At 45.5% G+C, this 15,756-nt stretch overlaps 2 protein-coding genes across 3 annotated transcripts; both read left to right on the plus strand.

Moving 5' to 3' along the window:
- Positions 1-143: 143 nt before the first annotated feature.
- crata (carnitine O-acetyltransferase a) lies at positions 144-8,913 on the plus strand. The gene is made up of 14 exons (XM_086134665.1): positions 144-406; positions 1,539-1,835; positions 2,012-2,130; positions 2,353-2,406; positions 2,809-2,974; positions 3,435-3,609; positions 3,782-3,960; positions 4,080-4,180; positions 5,155-5,274; positions 5,351-5,473; positions 5,919-6,054; positions 6,844-6,906; positions 7,360-7,497; positions 7,733-8,913. The coding sequence occupies exons 1-14, from the start codon at positions 383-385 to the stop codon at positions 7,946-7,948; spliced, it is 1,911 nt and encodes a 636-aa protein (XP_085990791.1). The 5' UTR covers positions 144-382; the 3' UTR covers positions 7,949-8,913.
- A 707-nt stretch (positions 8,914-9,620) lies between these two features.
- On the plus strand, positions 9,621-15,507 carry LOC147191381 (leukemia inhibitory factor receptor-like). Of its 2 annotated transcripts, none has more exons than XM_086135803.1 (18): positions 9,621-9,914; positions 9,984-10,154; positions 10,582-10,733; positions 10,819-10,972; positions 11,054-11,326; positions 11,448-11,574; positions 12,118-12,254; positions 12,355-12,500; positions 12,586-12,739; positions 12,841-12,902; positions 12,990-13,206; positions 13,374-13,553; positions 13,630-13,731; positions 13,826-13,987; positions 14,229-14,357; positions 14,473-14,566; positions 14,650-14,716; positions 14,920-15,507. In XM_086135803.1, the coding sequence occupies exons 2-18, from the start codon at positions 10,085-10,087 to the stop codon at positions 15,319-15,321; spliced, it is 2,628 nt and encodes an 875-aa protein (XP_085991929.1). In that variant the 5' UTR covers positions 9,621-9,914; positions 9,984-10,084; the 3' UTR covers positions 15,322-15,507. The 2 variants fall into 2 exon arrangements, with proteins under 2 accessions (XP_085991929.1, XP_085991930.1); XM_086135804.1 differs by having other exon boundaries at positions 10,073-10,154.
- Positions 15,508-15,756: the final 249 nt, after the last annotated feature.

The raw sequence follows: 15,756 nt of genomic DNA on the forward strand, positions 1-15,756 counted from the left end.
ATTGTCGTGTTATTCATCAAATTATAAACTCATGAAATAAGTAACAGTTGTACTGTACTTGCTTCCCCGACCAATGCATACCGGAAGTGCTTGGAAAGTGCAATTTACATGACTTTTGTACTTGGATCCTTTTTTAAAAATGAGTTTTTGCCTGAATTCTCAATGGTCACAATATACGCATGAAAAACATTTGCGACTTCCGAGTCGTATTCTGCATGCGGCTCGGCACCCGCACTGTGCAGCTGCGGTGGCGTGTTTAAGTTTGCCGTCTATTGATGGGTCCAAAGTAAAGATAATCGGACTTGACTGAATCGAATCTTTCTGATGGACTTCGGGCACTGACTTTTGATGATTTGTGAAGTGGGCGTTTCCAAGATTCAGAATGTGGGGAATTTGCAGCAGAATGGTAAGAAATTGACCTTGAAAGTTGAGCCCTATCACGTTGTACATTTTCCAATAACCGGTTGATCGTTTGTGTCATGAACAACATAATGTCTGACATTCGACTGATGTGTTTGGTCTCAGTTGGTGGCAGTTCACAGCAACATTTGCGCAGACTCGCTGTTAGTACGTTGGCTAGCACGCACGCTAACTGGGTAAAAGGTTATTTGTGGCTTTATTTTTGTTTGCAATTTTAAACTTCAGCATAGCTAGCATAAAAATTGAAACAATTAATGGCAACGCTTTTCTCGTGTTTTGGGGTCTCTTAGGAGCGTTTTGTGTGTACTATGTCGGCGAGATATGCAAACACAAGATTTAAAACGCTATCAAACGGAACCGAATACACCAAGGAGTGTGAAATCTGTGTTACATCATTAAAAGTAACAGAAGCTTGTATCCTCATTCGGTCTGGCGGTACAACGCTGTTTGTTTTCCAGAACAGTCGGTGCTTGTAGTTCAGTCCTTAGAGAGAATTGTCAAAACAGTTTGAAGAGGTTAATATTTATGTCAGACCAAGGGGACAAAACGTTGCGTTCTTTTTATTTGTGTAATACGGTAATACGTCTTTTCGTCACCGTTCTTTGATTATAAGTGCAGCTTTTGCCCTCTACAGGTGAAAATAATACAGCAAAGTACTGTACTTCAAAGAAATCAGATTGACCCAAAAGCAATCGGTGCACTTGTCGTTATTAACTTGCAAAATTAGTAATAAAACATTATGGGCGTATCTGTGGTGCCCCATTATATGTTGACCGTACTAAAAAATATATGTAAAATAAGGCATTTTAGATCTTTGTTTATCCGACTATTTGGATGGGGAAAGGTGAGTTTTGCAGTGGAATGCGTTGATTTTTTTCAGTCATTCGTACCAGCTGACTTTTGGCAAGAAGACACAACCAATATACTAAGATACCACCCCCCAGGCAGTCACAGGGCAAATCCAGACAGGCATCCATTCACACTCATATTCACACTGATGGGTAATTTGGTGTAAAGAGGGAAGAAACCATCGTACCCAAAGGAATTGAAGTGGATCCACCAAAACCGCCATGACGTATCGGAATTTAAATGTTTAATGGTAGTCTTTCATCTTCCAGGTCAAGGCGGGCGTTGCGAAACCCGGTGGCTTGGTCAAACCTTGCCACTTGGTGAAGCCAGTTTCAGCAACCCGGATCACTGGGAGATACTTGACCCACCAGAAGGGGTTGCCCACTTTGCCTGTTCCCCCTCTGCAGCAGACCTTTGAGCGCTACATCACAGCTCTGGAGCCCATCGTGGAGGTGGACGAGTTGATGCACACAAAGGAACTTGTGAATGACTTTCAGAAACCTGGAGGTGTTGGTGAAAAACTGCAGCGGGGCCTGGAGAGGAGAGCGCAAAATGCAGAGAATTGGGTGAGCTTGTGGCAAAATAAATACATAGAAAATCGACCAGCTTTTGGACAGTACTTGTTGCCATAACATTGATTTTGTTCCATTAGTTGTACAAAATTATTGAGATAGTTAATGAATTTTTAGAATGGGATATACCTGGTGCATAGAATTTCAGGTGGTTCACTGTGTCTTTGTAGTTGTCAGAATGGTGGGTGCAGGTCGCTTACCTTGACTACCGTTTGCCGGTGGTGATCCATTCGAGTCCCGGCTTGGTTTTACCTCGAATGAACTTCAGTGATAAGCAGGGACAAATCAGGTGATCACACTATGCTTCCAGCATTGAAAGAGACTCACTCTATCCGTTGTATTATGAGAGAACTACGGTAATTGTCTCGTGTCCGCTTAATCTATTCACATCGCTATGTTATGAAGTATTGAATCTTTTCTCCCCACCCCTATGGCAAGTGGCCACCGACTCGTCGAATAAAAGTCGAGATCTACACTATAATTGGCCTTGTTCTTCACTTTCGGTCTACAGGTTTGCTGCCAAACTGATTGCAGGTGTTTTGGAATTCAAGACAATGATTGACAAGTAAGCACATATGTTGAAGCATCTTTTGTTTTAAGACCGACCACATTTTTGTCGAATAGAATCAATTGTAGAATACACTGCTTATTAAAGCGCATTGGTTTCATAGCACGACCACAGTCAGGGTTTCGGTTCGGTCACTTCAGCAAAACAGTCAAAAACATTGGAAATGTTGACATGATTTCTTTGATAAAATAGGACGTGCCCGTGTCTCAATTTGTTCTTTACGATAAAATACAATAAATCTTATATTTCTATAGCGCTTTCACAAGAGCTGCCGTTATCACAAAGCGCTCTATGAAACATTCAACATAAAATAACTCATACGGCAGTACACATAACTTGAACACCCAGATGAATGCTGTGTCCCTGGTGGAATCAAAATGAGCTGTTGTACTACTGCAGCGAGACCATCCCGGTGGAGTACCTGGGAGGGAAGCCACTGTGTATGAATCAGTACTATGAAGTGCTCTCGTCCTGCCGTATCCCTGGTCTGAAGAGGGATGCTGTGGTGAATCATGCAAAAAGCTCCAGGCCCCCGAAACATATCACCGTTGTCCACAATTTTCAGGTGAGGAGCACAAGTATGATTCACTCTCATCTGACTTCGGTCTACCTGACAGAATGGGCTCTTGACTCATATCGGTGACGCTGGGACGTTTGACACGCCGCCAAAATGATATCCTGCTAAACGGACATGAAACCAGCTGATTTTTTTTTTTCTACAATGTTTGGAAAATGTGTCCGTTTTAGTCAAAGCTAAAATCAAATCCATTATTCATTTGAATATTTGTTTCTGTTCCAATTAAGTCTGTCGGTGGCCGAATCACGCCTGCTTCAAATTAAACTGCACTAATAAACTAACCACCCGAGGGTGCTGCAACTGCATAAATGAGAGACAATTTGGCCCTTTGAACAGAGGCGCCGCTGTTAATATAGTGATTGGATGACGATATGGCGGCAATTTTAATAGAGCGATATTGCCGTTGCCTTCATAACAAGGTCTTTTCTTTGTCTCATTTGCAATTTAGTTCTTCATGCTGGATGTTTACAACAGTGATGGAACACCGCTGACGAGCGAACAGCTCTGTGTTCAGCTGGAGCGGATCCGCGACGCCTCCCTAACGCCCAACGCGGAGCCCGTGGGCATCCTCACCACCCAACATCGCGACGCCTGGGGCAAGACTTACGCTGACCTCATCGAGGGTAAAACGTGCAAACGTGTGGCCTTTTTGTCGGTACATTCTGCTTACTCGAGCGGTCGTAACCGTTCAATACCAATCACGAGCATTGAACATAAAATAACTAAAGTCAACCGTATCATGTCAAGTCTTCCCCCTGGATTCCTTTTGACTTCATCATTTCTTTGTTCATTTAGATCGGACCAACAAAGAGTCGGTGCTGGCTATTCAAAGGAGTATATTCACGCTGTGTTTGGATGGGCCGATGCCTCGAGTGGCAGAGGACGCTTATCGCAGCTGCGCGGCAGTGCAGATGTTGCACGGAGGCGGCAGTTTGTGGAACAGCGGCAACCGCTGGTTTGACAAAACACTGCAGGTGACGTGCCACTCTCAAACCGGGCCTCCAGTTGAGAAAAGCTTCCTGAATGGAAGCGCGTCTAGAATCGTGCGTTCTGAAATGATGTTTGTTGTCAAGAAATAAATTCTTTGTTTCAGTTCATTGTCGGGGAAGACGGGACATGCGGGGCCAACTATGAGCATGCGCCAGCAGAGGGCCCACCCATTGTCGCTCTGATTGACCATGTTGTGGAATACACGTAGGTACTGGTAGTTGTCGATCACGACATGGGCACGGTAAATCTTGAAATAGCTGTGCATTTTTATTGAACTTGAGCCAAATTGTGAGGGCTTGTTTTGCAAAAAAGCAGCCGCAAATTCGGCAAGTGTGATTTTAGAGCCAATTAGCAGCTAGTCGCAAAGTCTCCTTTGATAATCGAGTCGGCATTTCCTTGCGTCCGGGTCATTGCCAACACACTGTGACAATAAATTAGTGCTGGCCTCTCCAAAATTTTAAACGCAGGACGGACAGGAAACTCCTATTTTCATGCTTTTGGGGCAAGTAAACTCCAAAGAAAACGTCTTTCATGGAATGACCTGTTGCTGAACGTTCGGCAAGCCCCCTCGCTGCCCATCCTTCAAACACTTGTTGAAACAATATTTTATTCTTTGGTTTTGGACTCGGCGTGAGACTTCATTTTAACGTGACTGTTTTTGTGCTTTCTATTGTCTTTGTTATGAATTCATTGTTTGTTATATGAATCGTTTTTGTTCCATGTACAACACGTTGAATAGAGCGGTGGTTGTTTTAAAGTGCTCTAGAAATACTCTTTTGGGTTGAGAGCTGAGGATAATATTCAACAGTATAATATGCAGTACTCTGCATATGATTCAAATGCCATTGGACGCTGACAGCGCTCTCCCATATTTTCCCCGGTGAAAGTCATCAGAACTGCCGAAAGCACAAAAGCCTCTTTCAAATTCTACCGTCCTTACCACTTGGACACCAATTGCCAACAACGTATGCCATCCGTTCAAGTGATTGAACACACAATTTATTGCCCGCTTTTGGGGGGGGGATCTCAGTAGAAGATTGCAATGCCGCCTTTTCGGATCCCAGTCGAAGATTGCAATGCCGATAGACAATTTGTTGGAGTGAACGCGTAAACTGGGGCCCGCTTATCTGAGATGGTAGTGAATCGGGCCCTATGATTTGCATCCCGTGTGAAAACAGGAGGAAGCCAGAGATGGTTCACTCTCCTACTGTGCCTTTGGCTACGCCCCAAAAGCTCCACTTCAACATCACCCCTGAGATCAAGAAGGATATCGAAGAGGCCAAACAGAAAATGAATGAGTGAGCACCGCCTTTTCCACTTCAGGATCGATCATGAAGTCACTTAAGTAATCACCTCGCATTGCTTTCCCCGCAGACTGGCTAATGACCTGGATATGAGGGTTATTGTGTTCTCCCACTTTGGAAAAAACATTGCAAAAGCCCACAAAATGAGCCCCGACGCATTCATACAGGTGGCATTACAACTGGCTTACTACAGGTGAGCTGCTTGAAAACCTCGACCGCTGGTATTTGAAGCCGTTGAGTCACAGGTATTTCTCTCCAAGAGGGTGTTTTTTTTTTTTTTTTTCCCGGGGTGGGGGGGTTGTATCATGTCTCTGTGCCTTCCCAAAAATGCATATTGTTTTGTTTTGGCAATTTCTTTTGTTACCCCCAGATTATTGTGTTGCTTTGTAGCCCTTAAAAATATTTTCAAAGAATAAACTTTTTTTTTTTTTTTTAAACCCGATTTTTTTTTCTCCCCCCAATTCCGATCACGTGATTGGGCCCAGTTTCCGACGATGCGATCAGGATCAAGACATCCCTCTCTGGCCAACGAAGCAATAATCCAAAACTCGCCGTATGGCTGATGATGACTGAAGTCACATCGTATCATGTATTGTATGTTTTCATTGACCACTGGTTCCATTTTTCTTTCTCTGCAGAATGTATCAGCATTGTTGCGCGACCTATGAAAGCGCCTCCCTGCGTATGTTTCGACTCGGTCGCACCGATACGATCAGATCAGCCTCGAGTGCCTCTGCTGCTTTTGTGAAGTCCTTCGATGATCCAAACAAGCAGGTGCGGTGACCTTTACTTTGAAACCTGATGTTCCGAGCACTCTTCCGGGAGCCGTCACTTGATTCCGGCGGAGGAGTTTGTGTGTCCAAGTGTCGCCAAGAGCCAAATTGTCATGGGCTTTATGGCCCTCGTAGGGTCACCCGGCGGGTAAAAGAAGTCTTGTGAGTGACCAGAGATGACTCAAACGCCCGCTTTTGAAAACGAAGAACGTCCGCAGCTCACCCGTTGTCCGGGTTTGGTCATGTGTCGTGCGCGAGCTGAGGCCTTCGACAATGTGATGTCATTTACAGTCCACAGCAAGTGGCGGCGCAAATCAAAATGGCAGCCCCCTGAGATTTTTTTTCTCAGCAATCTTACTGTATTTTTCTGACGATGAATCGCACTCATACTCAGCTGCAACTTCAAATGAGGACAGGGACTGGCATCCAAAATCCCCATTCCTTCATCATATTGACTTCTAGAGTGGCTTTTATGTATTTTAAAATGTATTGATCTATTTTTACCACCCACATCTTCCCCTCCGAGTCCCAGTTGGCTCTGTTGGGTTCTTGGATTGCCTAGGTTTTCCCAAATCCTTTATGTTTTTTTTTGGGGGGGGGGTAGTCTATGAGCATGGCACTCCTCCTCCTCGTGTTATCTGTACCGATGTGTTTCTGTCGTCAAAGCACTTGAACAACACTTGTTTTAAAGGCACCGAACAAAGGGTCAGTGTGCAAAATTGAATGACGTATTGAGGCGTCCTCTTGTCGAACAGTGATGTACTGTCTGTCATCTTTCTCGTTGCTGCAGAACACTGAGAAGGTGGACCTCTTGGAGAAAGCTGTCGTAGCACACAGGTCATATACAAACCTGGTGAGTGATTCGGTTGCCTTCTCGGTTCCCGTTGGAAAGGATTTGTTTTCCGCATTTACGAATTGGTTCCGGGTGTTGAATTGGCACGCAATGTTGCTGCAATACAGAATTTGTTATTTGATTGGACCGCTTACATCAGGCGCGCCCAAGCTATTTTGATCGAAAACCTCCTTGGCTTACGTCGTCTCAAATGTGAAATCCACGAAGGGAGAGGTGCTGCCCTAACTTTGTGTCTGGAGCAAGATCGGCGGTATTTGCAACGATGCCCCAGAAAGTACCCCATGTCATCATGTCTCGTGTCATCATGCCCCAGCTTGTTCGATTGCCTAATGTGCCGGGGATATACTGTCGAATTACCCAGCATTGATTTTTGAGGAATGGCAAGTTCTCGTTTTGTATGTCGGCACGTATGAGAAATTGACACGGACGACGCAACTTTGTCTGCCTTGTCAGGCGATCGGCGGTCAAGCCATCGACCGACACCTACTTGGGCTGAAGATGCAGGCTGCCGAAGAAAAGATCTCAATTCCCGATGTCTTCAAAGATCCCTCCTATGCCAAAGCCTTACACTACCGTTTATCTACAAGTCAGGTATACTTTGTTAGGTTGTATTGTCTTGAATTATGAAAAGGAAACATGATCATTTACAGCAGGGGTGTCTGAACTTTTTTGTTTTCGTTTGAGGGCCGCATAGAGAAAAAATGACACCCCTGACATAAAGTATTGTGTTGGATCGGTTTCATTGGACAAGAACACAAATAGGAGGGGTGACCTGCGCTTCGCATGTGTGGGCTTCAAAAACCCTCGGTTCTTTTTTTCCCAAAAGGTGCCGTCCAAGACTGACTGCGTCATGTGTTTTGGCCCCGTTGTACCGAACGGATATGGCGTCTGCTACAATCCCATGAACGACCACATCAACTTTGCCGTATCGTCTTTCAATGGGTGTCAAGAAACAAACGCGGCCGATTTGGCTCAAGCTGTGGAGAGCGCACTCGTCGACATGAGGACACTGCTGGAACAAACTCCCAGAGCCAAACTGTGATGCTCGCTCTCGATCGCAAATCAGGTTTAGTGAGCGCTGGGGAACAAAAAACTTGAAGGAGAGTCCAAGAGTCCAATGATTGCTACTGTTAAAAAAAATCCTAATTGAACACAACTAAGTAATGTACTTGTAGTTTGTCTGTGAACAGAAGCTTGAAGCACAGTCAAATTAGTGATGTTTAAAATGGCTGAAAATATCGCATGTCACAGAAACGCTTCTACTTTCTGCAAGACGTACCTGCGCGCTGCAGATAAATTGTGGGCTAGCGGTCAAATATTTATTCTGTTTTTTCCCCTTATCCCTACTTCAAAAGATTTTATTGTCCGACTTGCCAGTTTTAAAAGACTCACTTATGCCTTCACTGAAGTTGTCACTTGACGCGGTCCGTGCAGCATTGATATTTACTTTGAATGGCCAGTTATCTTTTTTTTTTTTTTGTGACACGGCAGGATGTATTTTTGTGCGTTTAATGATATTGTGTAAACGACACGTCATATCATATGATCAAGAGTTGACCATTGCTGTATGACCATTTGCAACATTTTATTATAAAGGAAAATGCTCAGATGTGTTAGTAGTGCAGATACAGTGCCCTCCAAAAGTATTGGAACAGCAAGGTCAATTCTTTGGCTTTTGTGAAGACATTTGGGTTTCGGACGAACTGAACATGAGACCAAAGTTCAGGCTTTTAGTTCATGTTATTGACTGAGGAATTAAACGACTCAGGAGAGGGCACCTTTTTCGGGGCGATCCGCCGCCAGGCTTCCCGTTCTGTCTCCCCCTATTGGTCATTGTTTTGCCTTTCTTCCTCTGGACCGGTTGTAACTGGGCAACTCGATTTCTTTTATTTGTTTGTGAACATACTTGGCCAATAATTTTGATTCTTTTCTTTGAACGCGCTTTTCAAGTTTGCAATTATGTTTTGTCATTGTGCAAGTCAAGAATTAAAGAAGTGCAAAACTGAACTGGCGCGACCAACGTTTAAGCCGTAACCGCATGGAAATGCAGCCTCCACTTCTTGGAGGTCGGATGCAAACAATGAGAGGAAGGAAACTTTCTCCTTGACCGACGGGCTGTACTTAACAGAAAGTGAAATTCCCTTGAGAAGATTAAACAATAGCCATCCGTCATGATTAAAAAGAAAAAAAATGGACATCGTGGTCACGGGTGCTTGGGAAAATATCCAAAGAAAGCCCACGCAACATGCAAAGTACAACAGGAAGGCCGGTGTCGAAATCAGAATCCCAAACTCTGAGTGAGTCAGATGCGCAAAACCACAACTTCAAAGGTAGTGCCTTCAAAATAATGAGAGGAATGTCACCTGAGGTCCCTGAGAGAAATCTATGCGGAGGTGGTGGGGGCTGCGTGTTCAGGAGAAGCAAAACAATTGCAATTTCTTTCCATCCGTAGCGAGATTCAAACCATCACATGATATACGCCACTTGTCTCAACTACTGATTGGAAGAGACTCATATTCCACCAACCGTTTTTAGACTAATAGGGCTGCATAGAACTTATTGTTGTAAAGAATTGGGGCGGGGGTTTGACTTCCCCTTTCAATATTCCGTGCCTTGCTCGGAGGGACCGCGACAGGATGTCTAGAAGAAAACTAGCATCTCCCCAACCACAATTTACTCTTACCCCAAATCCCTTTAACTCCTCCCGTAGAAATTTTTTTCCCCCTCCCTGAGGCCCACCCCGCTGCAAACAGAGTTCTCCATTTCCGAGCATTGAGAGTTCATGTCTTTATCTGACCACTATGACTAATGGTTACGAGAAAGTAGCCTCTCCGTTTCCTGCATTCCTATCCCCGTGGATTTCACAATCATTAGAAGGTTAGCCAGCAAATGGACTCCAGCGTGTCCGAGCGGTGCTACAGGGACAAACTGGATTCAGAAAATATATATATACCGTATATTTTTTGCCCTTATGATTTGTTCTCATTCTTCTGGAACCGTTTTCTCAGGTGAGACCATTTGATTTACTTCATCTTTAATGATAATGAGTGACATTAAACAAAAATGAATTTCCACAGCTAAGCGGCTTCGGGAAAAAGACAAATAATTGCACTGACTCTGTGTGGAGATGTACTGAAACGTTGTCCTCCACGGATCTTGGCCACAGAGTCTCAGCATCATGATCGCGTGGCTGTTACTTGTCTCACTGTTCTGCAGCAGCGCGCAAGATGGACGTTTAAAAGACGCCGGTGAGTAACCCAAACTTGTCTATTCGATGAGAAACACGACATGCTTTTAACAGGCTCTGTTGCCGTTTACTCCAAATGAGAGAATTTTCACATCGGCGTCACTAAGACTTCTTTGCTTGTCACAAACGTTCACTCACACAGTCGCTCTTGTTCCCACCTTGTGCTTCCATTTCACATTTTACCGTGGCAGTTTCGGCGTAGCATCAAACAAATGTTGTCAAGCGTAAATACAAAGAAATGTAAAGTTAATTTTTTTGACTGGCAGTGCAAATATCAGCGACCCTCCCAACGAGGTGGGGGGAGGGGGGGGGGTCAAGAAACATGACCTATTTTCATACACGGAAACATTCTGGACACCCCTCGTTAAATTGCCCTGCAATTTGAACGGATGGCTCTCTGTCATGATCATACGTTGATATTCCATTAGGTGTTTTTCCCTGCGGACCACAGAATGTAACCGTTAGCACTTCGGACCAGGTCATCCTGTTAACATGGGAGGATGACCCATCATGTACGTCACCGCGCGATACGCTGACGTATGAGCTGGAGGTGCTCATAGCTGACGAGCCGGCACATAACGTAAGTTTGCCATCATCGTATCCGGGAGGCTACAGAGAAGTCGAAACGTGAACATTTTGGTCCTTGCGGTTGCCCGTTTATTTAGGAGGAAGTGGCTGTGAGGCCAGACGAGATGGGATCTCCTCATTCCTGGAGCTGGTCACCCCATTTAGCGCTGGAGTGTGCTCCCTTCACACTGAAGCTGAGGTCTCGATCCCAAGGCCGGACAAGTCCGTGGCGGATGGAGCGGATCATTCCCGGTTCGTAATGCTTCCGCTTCTCATGATCACAGGTTGGTTGACGTCGGATGTTCACGGCGTTCTTGCGTTGTCTAACGGCAGGCAACGGTCACTCCCTTTCGCCGGAGGTTTATCCACGAGACAAGGTGTTTCAAGTTGGCACTCAAGCTACCTTCTGCTGTGTTTTACCGACGGGCCAAGTTTTGATAACGCTGAATGTCAGCGGAGACAGCAGCACCAACTGGGTCAGTCGCAAGATCGGCAATCGTACGCATTCCCTGACGGTCGACCTGATCAAAGGGTCAGTGGAAAGCGGCGCCAATGTGATTTGTGAAACGCAAACGGAGCACAACGGCGCTTGTGCTTACATTGGATGTAAGTGCGGGACACGGCGTACTTCCCCCTCCTTAAAATTGGGATGTCGATGAATGAGGGGGCTGAGAATTGCGTCGTCGGCGAATCCTTTGATTTTTCACATCTTTTGATGATTGACCAGACCCACCCGCCGATCACGATCTCACCTGTGAAACTCGTGATTTCCAATCGGTTGAGTGCCTGTGGACCGTGGGGCGAAACACACACTTGGCTCTCAAGAGTCCAACGACCTATCGACTACTTGGAAGGTATTGAAAACCCTTTTTCCTCTGTGAAAGGTTGCACCTGAGCAAGTTGTTCAGTTGAAGAGGGGCCGTATGATTTCATGATTGTAAAACTTGATTTACGCTGCGCTTTTTCCGGCCGATCGCGATGGACCTATTGGGGCACCCCTGATCTAAAGTACGGTAGTGAAGTTTTAACTCGCCACCACTGATGCTGCTGCAGTGGACGGCCGACATCTTGATTCCACAGAAGGGCTCAAATGGTGCTGACGGTGTGTCATCGTCAGCGGTTAGATTGTCCTTTTCAACTTCCACATTTTTAAGTTTGCAACATTTTTTTTTCCATTCAACATTTAAATGAAAGTAAAAGTAGTAAAAAAATCAGTTGGTTTGTTGTTTGAATTATTCTCGCTCTGTGTACACAGCCGTGGTTGTTTTAAAAGTGCTCTCTCTGTCAATGTAGTTGGGTTGAGTTGAAGAAAGAATGAAACAAAATGTGAATCGATGTACTTGACACGCGTCCGATTAAAAAAAAAAAAAAAATCCTCTTGGCGTTTTGTGTTCCAGTACATGTGCCGAGGGGTCCGATGGGAGATGCTCTCAAAAAGTGCGAGTGGATTTTGGAGAGAGGAATTGGACTTTAACAGCACGAAACCAACTTGGTACAGTCAATCTCACGGATAGAGCGGACCTTATGAGAAGAGGTAGATCCGTTTAAAAAGTCAAAGAATAATAAATGATCGTGGAAAGGGTCTGCATTCGATCATCCACAAATTCATTAAATTCTTGTTTGTGTCATTCCAGTGCACATGTTTGCTCCCCAAGAAGTTAAGGTCTCATCAGTGAATGCCAGTAGTGTCAGATTAGAGTGGAATTGGGCAATACAAATGTATGACGATCTCAGCATACGATGCCAACTAAAGATTAGTGATAATCAAACATCCGCGGTGGTAAGTTTACAAAGCAAGTGTCAGAAAGGCATCGATGATCACAACCGCGAAATAAAACCTTTGTTTGTCCTGACTGTGATCCTAGAGGGAATGCCTTGGAGTGGCTCTTCGTTTCGCAGTCTTGGATGACTTGATTCCCAACTGGCCATACAAGGTGACGATGCGATGTGGAACAGCTCAACATCTCTGGAAGTGGAGCGAGTGGAGCTCAAGTGTCGAGTTCCTCACAATGGGCGATGGTTGGTATTTCATGAAAATGGGCGATAGATGAAACGAGCGCGCCGCACGAACGGGGTTTTTTTTTTTTTCCGCTTGCCGATTGCGCCTAATTGTCCTACAGTTCCCGACGCTCTCGATGTATGGATGCAGGGAAACGACAGCCAAACCATAATCACTTGGAAAGTAAGTGCGGGCGTGCGTGTTGGTGCGCGCGCATGCGCGCGGGCTTCTGCTCTGCTTCACAGAATGGCTAATATTCACTTTTTGTAGCTACCACTGGCTAACCAAAGCCACGGCAACATCATAGATTATGAAGTTACTTGGGAACCAACCTCCGAGAGACGCAACAAATCCAGAGTGTTGCACCCAAATCGCTGTTTAGCGCTCAGTCTGGATGCCACGCGAGAACATGTGGTCAGTGTTACAGCCAGGAATAAATATGGAAACTCTTCTCCTTCAACGATCACCATCCCTGTCCTCAATACAGGTGTGCGACGAATTATAAATCATTGTAAATTCCATCTGTCCATCTTGCTAGCTAGCGATCCATCCAGCTTGCTAGCTAGCTATCTCTTTACCTACCCCATTGTGGTTGGTCTCTGTAACTAATGTAACTTATGACCTCACTAACTTTGAAGGCATATTTTCTGACAGGAAGTGGTCGAGTTAAATCTTCAAAGACCCAAGGCAGTAACGGTGGTTTCGACCTGTCTTGGTCCGCCAGTCCGATCGCTAGCCGTGGCTACATTGTGGACTGGTGCCCAAGCAGAGGGCCGTGCACAATCGACTGGTTGAGGGTCCCGCCGAGTGAAACTAATGTCGGTATATTTTCAAGTAAGTTCAGGTTCCTGCAGATATCTTCAGGTGCATTGACAGAATGACATGCCGCTGTGTGTTACGTCTCCACCAGAAAATTTCCGCGAAGGCGTCAGATACCTGCTGTCGATCTACGGCTGCGCACCCGGAGCTCCCGTGTTGCTTGAGAGACGAGAAGGATATGTCAAGGAAAAAAGTAAGACCTGCCTGTGGCATCTGTGAACGATGTAAGGGTTATCAAATGTTTACTTTGTTTGTGAAGGGTTTCCCCGATTCCTCTGCTTTTCCAGTCATACCAGACGGTCTTTTTAGAACACTGAATTGGAAACAGAGGGATATGGATGTTGAGGTATCCTGGGATCCTGTCGCCCTACAAGAGCAGTCTGCTTTCATCCAAGGCTACATCTTATACTATTGGGAAAACAACAGCAGCGTCGTGAATATCAGCACCGGTAATGTGGAACTCAATTGCGTTTCTGAGATGGACACAGCGAACGCAAAATTACACACACTCGCGCGCCTACGCCATTACGCGCAAACGCACGTGATCAATATGAAAACGTTTCCTAAAATGGACAGTAGGGGGAGCCGTGTTACTCGGCACTGCGGAAGGCCATCCGCATTTGGCCGGTGTTCCGATCAAGGCCAGCTTCCAAGTGTGAATGTAGAATGTCAAACTCTCTCTTATTTCAGACAATCCTCGAGACACCAGCTTGACAGCCAGAAATCTCCAAATCAACTCGTACACGTTCACGGTGAAGGCAAATACAACCGTTGGACAATGCGGTGCGACGTCCATCACCGTCACCCTGAATTCACTGAGTATGTCGCTGGCGAGAAACTGGCTTAGAAGTGCATGGAAAATATTGATGAAAAGAACCCATCGATCTGAACACTCCTCCCTGGTTCCTCATCCGCGCCGTTTGTCTTCCACCAGCTGATAACTTGATCAAGGCCGTCGGCATCACCATCGCGACTATTTTTGTCCTCCTCTGCTTGATTGTTATCCTTTGCTACAGAAACTGGGAATGGTGAGGAGCATAGCACGGTTTCGCATCATGCGACACTCATCTTGCGCCTTCAAATATTGCTTGTCCATTGTTACCTTTTGTAGTATCAAACTGAAGGTCTATCCTCCGATCCCAATGCCGGTATTGAAGGACAAGTGGATGACATCACTGGTAAGCATTCTTTTTACAGGTTATGGCTTACACGTGAAGTTGAGCTAACAAATGTCAATGACATTTAAATAACCTAATTGGGCAATGGGGAACCAAACCAGTATAGTCGTGGACATTGACAAACGTCTCAGGAAAGTGTTTCACACTGTCCCATTGTGAAATTCGTGTGAATCGCTTTGTCAACCCCCCCCCCCCCTCCCCAGACTAAAAAAAGTTGCCGTCCTGTTTTTGTGGAAATGAGTCATCACACTGAGGCAGAATTGATGGCGATTCCCGAGCTGCACTGCAAATCAGAAGCCCCGGGTTTGGATCGCTCCGACCAGGGAAACGGATGCTTCAGCGAGCCAGTTAAAAACCTCACCGCACGGCGCGCCGCTGCTCCGTGTCAGTTACCGCTACTCCCCCCACCACCACCATTGTCTTCATCTCTCCCGAAGGATGGACGTCTCAACCCTTCCTACAACCTGAGCTCAACGGACTCCTTAGTGGAAGGCCCCCATGGATATCAGCCTCAGAAGCAAAAGGGACAGCTCGAAGAAGCTCCAGATACTCCTTTGCCTTGTGTCTTAACTTACATTTCGTTGCCACAGTTGCCTTCTGAATAGTTTCTGCGCACTCCTTTTCATGGTAGCAATGACGACGTACCGTTCAGTATGGAAATAGTCACGACACTCAATAGCACTTTAGTAGTTTACAGACCGGCTCAAGCACTTTACCGCATCCAGTGTTTCGCTGAAATCGCATGTCACTTTACTTAACAAATTCCTGTTACATTAAAAGTCAATGTCGATTTTCTTTGTTTTTTTATTTCTACCCATCGTAGATCTAAAATAAATAATAAGTATTTGAAAATAACGGCACACCGAGCACGGGAAAACGCAGCCCTGTTTTTTTGCGACCCCGGATCTCCGCCGACCGCTTCCGGCCTGCGAGCAAGAACAAAACTATTACGAAAAGGATGAGGGCAACCCCAGAGAAAAAAAAAGAAAAAAATGTTACGTACACCCCTTGACTCGCCTAAGTCACACAACTGTACGCAC

This window comes from Hippocampus guttulatus, chromosome 17 (assembly GCF_054856545.1).
Source record: "Hippocampus guttulatus isolate MCC_2025c chromosome 17, RoL_Hgut_1.0, whole genome shotgun sequence".
NCBI lineage: Eukaryota > Metazoa > Chordata > Actinopteri > Syngnathiformes > Syngnathidae > Hippocampus > Hippocampus guttulatus.

Excerpts from the sequence above, each read along its gene's own strand:
- crata (XM_086134665.1), top strand. The coding sequence starts at position 383 with ATGTGGGGAATTTGCAGCAGAATG. Across the intron at positions 407-1,538 it reads GGGGAATTTGCAGCAGAATG|GTCAAGGCGGGCGTTGCGAA; the intron begins GTAAGAAATTGA and ends TTCATCTTCCAG. Across the intron at positions 6,907-7,359 it reads ACAGGTCATATACAAACCTG|GCGATCGGCGGTCAAGCCAT; the intron begins GTGAGTGATTCG and ends CTGCCTTGTCAG.
- LOC147191381 (XM_086135803.1), top strand. The coding sequence starts at position 10,085 with ATGATCGCGTGGCTGTTACTTGTCTCACTGTTCTGCAGCAGCGCGCAA. Across the intron at positions 10,734-10,818 it reads CTGACGAGCCGGCACATAAC|GAGGAAGTGGCTGTGAGGCC; the intron begins GTAAGTTTGCCA and ends CCGTTTATTTAG. Across the intron at positions 12,255-12,354 it reads AGCGGACCTTATGAGAAGAG|TGCACATGTTTGCTCCCCAA; the intron begins GTAGATCCGTTT and ends GTGTCATTCCAG.